The sequence below is a fragment of the Tiliqua scincoides genome, chromosome 16 (assembly GCF_035046505.1).
Source record: "Tiliqua scincoides isolate rTilSci1 chromosome 16, rTilSci1.hap2, whole genome shotgun sequence".
Lineage (NCBI taxonomy): Eukaryota > Metazoa > Chordata > Lepidosauria > Squamata > Scincidae > Tiliqua > Tiliqua scincoides.
The window spans coordinates 820,647-830,646 of NC_089836.1; the positions used below are offsets into that span (position 1 = coordinate 820,647).

At 50.9% G+C, this 10,000-nt stretch overlaps 2 protein-coding genes and 1 pseudogene across 2 annotated transcripts in view; 2 read left to right on the forward strand and 1 right to left on the reverse strand.

Moving 5' to 3' along the window:
• The window catches only part of NOTCH1 (notch receptor 1), a 787,535-nt gene that overhangs the window by 257,308 nt on the left and 520,227 nt on the right, over positions 1-10,000 (forward strand). The gene's annotated exons all lie outside the window — the stretch shown is intronic.
• Positions 1-10,000, reverse strand: part of MEGF9 (multiple EGF like domains 9) — a 66,994-nt gene that overhangs the window by 12,837 nt on the left and 44,157 nt on the right. The window contains exon 3 of the mRNA XM_066610608.1: positions 1-63. This exon is cut by the window's left edge and continues 77 nt beyond it. Within this exon, the coding sequence (XP_066466705.1) occupies positions 1-63 (63 nt within the window). The remainder of the gene's footprint in view (positions 64-10,000) is intronic.
• LOC136635673 (5S ribosomal RNA) lies at positions 5,773-5,886 on the forward strand (annotated as a pseudogene).

The window sequence follows — 10,000 nt, forward strand, 5'->3', positions numbered from 1 at the left end:
CCGGTCTGGCACTGCGCACACTTCGAACCCGTCGCTCCAGCTTTACATTGACATATTCCAGAACTGGGAGGAGGGGGAGAGAAAGCAGAGGTTAGACAAGACAGAAGGGGGAACCCTGAAATGCTCTTTAATTTCTTTATCAGTTTAAGGCAGTGGGTTGGACTAGATGACCTCTTGGACCCCTTCCAACTCTATGATTCTATGAAAAAAGGGGGGGGAATGAAAAAGTATAAATGAAGTGAATAAATAAAACAATAATGTAATTGCTAAACAAAGAAAAAAATAAAGAAATTGGGATTTCCTACCTAAGGATTTCCTGCCTAAGGCAGGGGGTTGGACTAGATGACCTCTTGGACCCCTTCCTACTCTATGATTCTATAAAAAAAGGGGAGGGAATGAAAAGGTATATATAACCATTAAGTGTGCAAGTAGACATAACTATCTATAAAATACAGATTTAAGAATCTATGCGTAAGTTTCTGTGCTTCCAAGGGCGCAATCCTCACCCACTTTCCAGCACCGACCTAAGGGCAATGCAGCTCTGAGGTCAGGGAACAAACAGCCCCTTCCTTTGAGGAGGCCTCCGTGACTGCCCCCCCCCATCCCACTGCAGGAGGCCGCACGTGCCCCACAGACAGAGCTATGTCAGAGCTGGAAAGTTGGTTAGGATTTGGACCCAAATATCCTAAAACCTATGCTTATGCCATTGTCTTCTGTAAGCCATAGATTCAAATCTGGACAGAGTTAGCAGGTCCCGGAGAAATAGTGGGAGAGAACCTGCCTTTCCAGCATTTCAGTACAGGTGGACCTCTGTATCCACGAAGGGGGGGAGGTCCGTTCCCAGACCCCTGTGGATCCCCAAACCATGCATACTGAGGTCTGGGGGGGGGGCACAGAGGACCTCCAGGTCCTCTGTGGGGAGGGCAGGTGGGCGGAGGGCATTCCTCCAGGGTGGGAGCAGGAGGTAAAATCAGGATCTGGCACTTATGCCAGATTCTAGCCCCATTCCCGGGCAGCCCAGGCTGCTCAGATATGCGCCGCCGATTTAGGTGGCCCAGATCCAAGGAGCCCCATTGGGGGTGTTGCGGCTCTCCCCGGGGTGCGGGGAAAAGCTTACCCTTGCTTCGGGCCGAGCCTCAGACAGCCCAAAAAGTGCGCAGGCCCACTGGCCTGCCTGTTCCTTAGGATTGCACTGCCTGGTACAGGAAGGGCATAAGAGTTCATTTCTCTGACACTCTAGGCCACCACTCTGTCCTCCACACACCCACTTCTGCTCCATTTCCCCCTTTTTGAATGGGAGAAGTGGTGGACATGGGGGGGCAGCATGGAAAAGTGTTGGGCCAGCCGTGCCCTGAACAATCACCTAGTCAGGTATAGAACCACAGAGTTGGGAGGGGTGCACACAAGGTCATCTAGTCCAGCCCCCGTCTAATCCTATAATAGGGAATCCTCTAGAGCAGGGGTGCCCAAAACCCAGCCCTGGGGCCACTTGCGGCCCTTGAGGACTCCCAATGCGGCCCTCAGGGAGCCCCCAGTCTCCAATGAGCCTCTGGCCCTCCAGAGACTTGCTGGAGCCCACACTGGCCTGACGCAACTGCTTTCAGTGTGAGACCGACTGTTTGACCTCTCGCGTGAGCTGTGGGATGAAGGCTTCCTCCACTGCTTGCTGTTTCACGTCTGTGATGCAGTAGCAGCAGCAAAGAAAAGGCCAGCCTTGCTTTGTGCAAGGCCTTTTATAGGCCTTGAGCTATTGCAAAATAATAATAATAATATACAGTATTTATATACCGCCTTTCTTGGTCTTTATTCAAGACTTTATTCAAGGCGGTTTACACAGGCAGGCTTATTAAATCCACGCAGGGATTTTTACAAATTGAAAGAAGGTTCTCTCTTTCAAGAACCACCACATTCAAGGTGTTGCACTCCGATCTGGCTTCACATTCTGGCCTCCATCCTCCCACACTCAGAGCAGATGGAACAGCTCAGCTGCAGCTTGCCAGCTGCTTCAAGGTCGCACGGTGCCGGTGGCCTCGAACTGGCGACCTTGTGGATGTTAATCTTCAGGCAAATGGAGGCTCTACCCTCTAGACCAGACCTCCTGCCCTTCATTGCAAGACCTTCATTCATTCACACAAGTTCATCTTTAATATATTCATTTATGTAAACTTATGTAAATTTATTCAAATTTTAAATGTAAATTAATTCTTTTTTTTCCCCGGCCCCCGACACAGTGTCAGAGAGATGATGTGGCCCTCCTGCCAAAAACTTTGGACACCCCTGCTCTACAGCAGTGTTTTTCAGACTGTGGGTCAGGACTGCGGGCCACAAGTCAATTTCAGGTGAGTCCCCATTTGTTCCAATGTATATTTTGTTTTTTAATCTATTAGACTCGATGCTCCCATGGTATGTGACTGCATTTGGGGAAATGTGGCAGTACTTTTAACAAGCTACTATTGGTATGCTTTTAATCATGATGGTCAATGGGGCTTACTCCTGGGTAAGTGTGGATAGGATTGCAGCCTCTGGGATGTTTGGGAAATTTTTTTTTTTTTTTTAATAGATCAGCAACTGCTTGGGAGGGTTAGAAGGGCTCTTCTTTATTTTAAATAAAAGTTTAAACTTATTGTTTAAATGTGTATTTAAACTTATTGTTTAAATACACTGTCAATTTACTGAAGTAATTTGATTTTGTCATGAAATTTCCCCGCTGGGTGATGTCACTTCTGGCCACGACATCACGAACGACTTCCGGTGGGTCCCGACATTCTAAAAAGCAGGCCCCAGTGCTGAAAAGTTTGGGAACCACTGCAACTATCGAATCGCCCCCTAACTGGTTCCATGGAGGCTGCTATCCTATCCATGCTTACGTGGAGGTAAGTCCTATGGAGCTCAATGGGTAAGAGGTTCTAAGTATGAGGCTTGCAGTGTTAAGTTTCAGAAAGTAGAATAAGTTAATTCCCTTTTCTGCTGCAGTGCGCACCCCTGACAGTCCTGGTGTCCTCCGTGTAAACCACTGTGAGATACAGGAAGCTGGACTAGATGGGCCTATGGCCTGATCCAGCGGGGCTCTTCTTATATTCAGCTGACAAGGGAGGGCACCAGGATGAGGTCTCTTGTTATCTGGTGTGCTCCCTGGGGCATTTGGTGGGCCGCTGTGAGATACAGGAAGCTGGACTAGATGGGCCTGTGGCCTGATCCAGCGGGGCTCTTCTTATATTCAGCTGACAAGGGAGGGCACCAGGATGAGGTCTCTTGTTATCTGGTGTGCTCCCTGGGGCATTTGGTGGGCCCCTGTGAGATACAGGAAGCTGGACTAGATGGGCCTATGGCCTGATCCAGCGAGGCTGTTCTTATATTCAGCTGACAAGGGAGGGCACCAGGACGAAGTCTCTTGTTATCTGGTGTGCTCCCTGGGGCATTTGGTGGGCCCCTGTGAGATAAAGGAAGCTGGACTAGATGGGCCTGTGGCCTGATCCAGCGGGGCTCTTCTTATATTCAGCTGACAAGGGAGGGCACCAGGATGAGGTCTCTTGTTATCTGGTGTGCTCCCTGGGGCATTTGGTGGGCCGCTGTGAGATACAGGAAGCTGGACTAGATGGGCCTATGGCCTGATCCAGCGAGGCTGTTCTTATATTCAGCTGACAAGGGAGGGCACCAGGATGAGGTCTCTTGTTATCTGGTGTGCTCCCTGGGGCATTTGGTGGGCCCCTGTGAGATACAGGAAGCTGGACTAGATGGGCCTATGGCCTGATCCAGCGGGGCTCTTCTTATATTCAGCTGACAAGGGAGGGCACCAGGATGAGGTCTCTTGTTATCTGGTGTGCTCCCTGGGGCATTTGGTGGGCCGCTGTGAGATACAGGAAGCTGGACTAGATGGGCCTATGGCCTGATCCAGCGAGGCTGTTCTTATATTCAGCTGACAAGGGAGGGCACCAGGATGAGGTCTCTTGTTATCTGGTGTGCTCCCTGGGGCATTTGGTGGGCCGCTGTGAGATACAGGAAGCTGGACTAGATGGGCCTATGGCCTGATCCAGTGGGGCTGTTCTTATGTGAACCTCCTTAGCTAACCAGTAGCAGGGATGGAAGGTATTAAGCGGGTTGGGGGGGGGGAATAGGATGCCAAAAAAAAAAAAAGTTGGCGCATAATGTCAGTTGGCTGCGAGCCATGCTCTGGAGTGTGCAAGAATGAAATCTTTCAGTGCGACAGGCCTCTTTGCCTGCCGGTCAATGCGTCTATAGAACGGAGCTCCTGACAATGTCCCCCTTTCATGGCTGCCAAACAGCAGGGTCCGTTGAGTGCTTTTCCAAGAAAAGGTCAACAATTTCTGGGCGCCCAATTCCTCCCCCCCCCCCCCACGCACAGAGTCCTGTTAATGGCTCGATTATATCGTCTTCCCCCCCCCCCACACTTCATCCTTCAAGATGAAAACACTTCAGAGGAGAAGGCGGCCAAGCCAGAAGTCATTTTAGACACATTAAAAATCCCCCCCCCCCACAGACAAATTTGACATGCCTATTTTGTCTCGGCAGGAGCAACATCCGGTGTTGGCCAGGACAGGTCAGACATACGTCTGGAGGCCTCCCACCTGGCCCAACCCCTAAACCCTGCCTGGTTCAGATCGTAGAATCACTGAGTTGAAATCACTGAGGGTTCCAATGAGGTCATCTAGTCCAACCCCCTGCCCCGCAGCAGGGACTCTTCCTCGAGCAATGCAAACCGATTCCTGTTGACCCTCTGCTTGAAGGCCTTCCATGAGGAAGATGTCACCCAAGACGGGCACAACTGATGGATCCCAGTTCCTCCTCCATGCAGACACCCCAAGGAGAGATGGGCAGGAGCTGCACCAGGAAAACGGCCTGTTGCTTCCCTGGCACAGTTTTGCCATCCCAAGTGCCTCACTCCGAGACGTCACATAAGGAAGTGCTCAGAGGGGATGCTCACCAGGGGACAGTGTGGAAGTGACAGAGGATAGAACATGCAGGACAGGGCGGCAAAGGCAGTCCACTCCCCCCGAAATCTTCCAGTAAACTGCTCTGTGGGTCCATGCTGGACAATGGTGGGGAGAATCTGACAGCAATAGAGTCCCTCCCTGCCTCAAGGATCAGCCAAGCATGGGTGTGGGGCCTGGGAAACAGGGGCATCAGGAAAGTGCCCTACCAGTGGGGGCTACCTTGGGTACAGATTGACCCTTGAACACTGCACAGTCACGGCTGGTCCCTGCTTTAAGCAACCCTCAGAGGGCCCTCCCCCTACACCAAGACACCTGTCAGGAATTTTGCCGCAGTTATCAGCACCGAGGAAGGCAGGGTTGGAGTAGATGATCTCCAAGGTCCCAATTCTTAGCACTCCATGATTGGTGAGCCCCAACCGTCTCCAACCACCGACCCTTCTGGACCTTTGGGCAACCATCCAATGAGGCCAACACAGATCAAAGCGTTATTTCTTTTTCATTTCCATACCATCCTTCCTCCAAGGAGCTCAGGGTGGTGTAAAGGGTTCCTCCCGCCCTCACAACAACCCTGAGAGGTAGGCTGGGCCGAGAAAGACTGGTCGACCCAGGAAGCCATGAGGCCGAGCGGGGATTTGAACCTGGATCTTCCTGGTCTAAGTCCAACCCACAAACTATTACAGCAGCCTGGTTGCCGACAGAGATCTCTACATGCAAGAAAACCATGACCTGTCCCTCGAAAATGAGAATTGCGGCCTTCCTCCCCGCCCCAAAAGGGTTTCAAAAAAACTCATTCCGCACAGCCTAATGTTTGAAACAGAATTCCTTTGCTTACTCTGCACATGCCTGATCTCGTCTGATCTCAGAAGCTAAGCAGGGTCAGGCCTGGTTAGTACTTGGATGGGAGACCGCCTGGGAATACCGGGTGCTGTAGGCTTCTACCATGATCTGGGAAGCTAAGCAGGGTCAGGCCTGGTTAGTACTTGGATGGGAGACCGCCTGGGAATACCGGGTGCTGTAGGCTTCTACCATAGTCTTTCGAGACTGAAGGTTGCCAACCAGTCTTCCTGAACAGCCCCACAGAGCCCCACAGAGCAGCAATTCAACAGCCCCACAGAGGGGTTCAACAGCCCCACAGAGCAGCGATTGTACGAGGCGGCCCCCCTCTGCCTTTTAAATGCAACCACACAAACCTATACGTTGATTTTCAGGTCAATTAATCTGGATATTAGAAAGCAGGTCTATTAGCAAAAATGGCTCCATTTGATATCTTCCTCCACCCCCCATTTGGGCAACTCGAAGCCATCTGCATTTAATAACACCTTGCGCACTCCGAGGAAGTCTCCCCCCCGCCCACCCAGGAACCGCCCCCGCCCTTCTGCAAAAGCTCCTTTTGTGGCAGTGGGGAGGGGGCGAGGACGGGAAAAAAGCGGCTTTATTCCCAAAAAACACTGCGGCATTGTGCAGGCTGCATTCCATGCTTTTTTCCCCCACCAGGGAAGGAATCCGTCTGCATGATATTCACGGAAGGAGCCGACATGGATTCCGAAGAGGAGGGTTTCGCCAAATGTCAACAGCGCCTGGTATTTCTGGGCAGGGCGAACAGCGCCTCCGCGAGGCCCTCCTACCGTTTCGGTCGCACAGCAAGTGCATCAGGCAACTGGGGGTTAAAAAATTTCAACCCCCCCGCCCGGGGTGCAACCTCAGGAGGCCTCCTTTTTTGCAGTGGGTCTGCTGTGGGGGGGGGTGCGAGTTAGCACCCCCTCAAGGCATGGTACCCAGGGAAATGCACCCCCCCTGCCCCCCTTAGCTACGCCACTGTAGTCACACCCCACACCTTGCAACAGGGCAAAAAAACATCAGCCCACCCTGGAATGGATTTGGGGATTTCAAAGACAACGGCATCTCCTGAAGGCCAGTGAGACCAGCATCCCCTCCCAGTCCCCAGCAATTCATACCCAGAGGCCATCCAAACGCTTTGCTTGTTTCCAGTTTTCAATCCCCCCCCCCTCATTTTTGCATTGGATTTTTTCAAAAAAATTCTGGGTGCTTTGGCAGTGGACAGATTGCCAAGGGAAGGGGTGGATTTCCCCTCACTGGAGATCCTCAAGAGGCACCTAGAGATGCTCTAAGAGGATTGCTTGCTACAGCCAGGGGGTTCGACTAGATTTTCGGCTCCCTCCAATTCTATGGAACTAACGGTGGAACAGGTTGCCATGGGAGGTGGTGAATTCCCCCTCCCTAGGAGAATTGCCTCCAACAGGCAGGGGGCTGGACCAAATGACCTCAAGGACACCTTCCAACTCTAGCATTCTATGAAATTTGTCATTATGTGAAACAATACAGAGCGCGATTCAAAGCTCAGAAGCAGGGCAGCCGGTTTGGCGGGCAGAAGGTGCCAGGTTCAACCCCTTGGGTGGGCCACTGTGAGATACAGTGGCCACAGTGAGGCCCTCATCTTGAGACATCTGGTGGACCACTGTGAGATACAGGAAGCTGGACCAGAAAGCTCTGGCATGATCCAGCAGGGCTCTTCTGATGCTCTTATTTGATCCAGAACAGATCTAGTACGTACACTGGGGGCTTAACTGTACTGAGATAGATGGACCAATGGTCCAACTCAGTGTTTCTCAAACTGTGGGTGGGGGACGCACTAGGTGGGCCGCGAACCATTTCAGGCGGGTCCCCATTCATTTCAATATGAGACTTGATGCTACTCAGGTTTGTGACATTTGAGGGAATCTGTACTTTTAACAGGCTTCTACGTCTATGCTTTTAACAATGACCGTAAATGGGACTTACTCCTGGGTAAGTGGGGGTAGGTTGGCAGCCTAGGATTGTTAATTTTTCTGCCAGATGCCACTTCCGGTCATGACATCACTTCCATTGGGTCCTGATGGATTCTCATTAAAAAAAAGTGGGTCCCGATGCTGAAAGTTTGAGAACCACTGGTCTATTCATTCACTCATTCATTCACATTTTTATACCGCCCTTCCTCCAAAGAGCTCAGAGCGGTTTACACAGCTGCTCCTCCCCTCCTTCTTGTCCTCACAACAACCCTGTGAGGTAGGTGAGGCTGAGAGAAAGTGACCGGCCCAAGGTCACCCAGGAAGCTTTGTAGCTGAGGGGAGATTTGAACCTGGATCATCCAGGTCTAAGTCCACCTCCCAAACCACTACACCATCCGTCTAACAAAGCATCGTCACGTGAAACCCACTTCCTTCTGTGCATTTATAAGATGTTCAGCGCATAGAACAAACCTCTGCCTGGTTTAGAGAGGACTGGTAAGTTGGCCATCGACCAACCCGCTCTCTGCCGAGACAGCCCTGGGTTCCATTCCCGGAAGCATCGATCTGAAACCCTGGAGGGCCTCCAAGGTCTAACTCCTCAGAAGCCGGTTTCCCAAGCTGTGCCTGGAGGGGGTCTGCATCTGGGTCACTGGAGCCCTCCTCTGTCCATTCCCCCCCTCCTCTTGTCTGGCCCTCGGCCTTCAAGGCAAAGGAGCGCATAGAGAGCCATTCATCGCACAAGCTCTCTCCCTCGTCGCAAGCAGACGCGCGGGCTCCGCACTCAAAGATCCTGAATGCAACTTCTCAGACCTCGACTAAATAGAGCTTTTCATGCTAACCAATAAATCTCAGGGCACAACTGGTTGGCATCCGCGACTGAGAAGATGGGAAATTAAAAAATAAACCCGGGAAACGGATTTAAATCACAGATTTCAACTGTTTCCCAGGTTTATATTTTTTTTTTTTAAATTCACATTTTTGTACCGCTCTTCCTCCAAGGTGATGAACCTCCTTTGCTCCTCCTCCTTCCTTCCCTTCTTTGGGCCTCACAACATCCCTGTGAGGTAGGCGAGAGGAGAGGAAACTGAACGCTTCAGGAGTTTCAGGAGAGGAAACTGAACGCTTTCCACCTGCGCTGCCTCTGACGCATTCTCGGCATCACCTGGCAGGACAAAGTTCCAAACAACACAGTCCTGGAACGTGCTGGAATCCCTAGCATGTATGCACTGCTGAAACAGAGACGCCTGTGTTGGCTCGGTCATGTCGTGAGAATGGATGATGGCCTGATCCCAAAGGATCTCCGCTATGGAGAACTCGTGCAAGGAAAGCGCCCTACAGGTAGACCACAGCTGCGATACAAGGACATCTGCAAGAGGGATCTGAAGGCCTTAGGAGTGGACCTCAACAGGTGGGAAACCCTGGCCTCTGAGCAGCCCGCTTGGAGGCAGGCTGTGCAACATGGCCTTTCCCAGTTTGAAGAGACACTTGGCCAACAGTCTGAGGCTAAGAGGCAAAGAAGGAAGGCCCATAGCCAGGGAGACAGACCAGGGACAGATTGCACTTGCTCCCGGTGTGGAAGGGATTGTCACTCCCGAATTGGCCTTTTCAGCCACACTAGACGCTGTTCCAGAACCACCTTTCAGAGCGCGATACCAGAGTCTTTCGAGACTGAAGGTTGCCAACTACTACTGGGTGAGAGAGATAGTGACTGGTCCAAGGTCACCAAGAAAGCTTTGTAGCTGAGTGGGGATTTGAAGCTAGATCTTCCAGGTCTAAACCCAATTCCAGAACTATGAAACCATCTCTCCCCCCCACCCCTCACCTCACCTTGGGAGATTTAAATCTCCTTGGCTTAAATCAATCCACTCCAGAGCAAAATAAATAAGGATGCCATAAAACAAAAACAGGGAGATAGCAAATTACTGGAGAAGAAAATAAAAAAAATGCTTGGAAAATGAGGCATCCCAGAGCTTTCATGCAAAAAAAGAAAAAAAAGAAAAAAGAAGGGTTGGACTAGATGACCTTTTAGGACCCTTCCAACTCTATGATTAAATCAAGCACTCAATCACTGAGCTATATCCCTTCTCCTAAATAAATAGTGCTCTCTTATTTTATATGACCAATTTTATGGCATTGGTTTGGATTAATTGGCAACACAAGCCGAATGAACTTTATATTCGGCAACCTTCATTAAGGTTCTTTGCTTTGTGTCGAAATAAAGATGTCTTCTGCTTGGATCTTGGGTCATCTTGCTTAGTACTG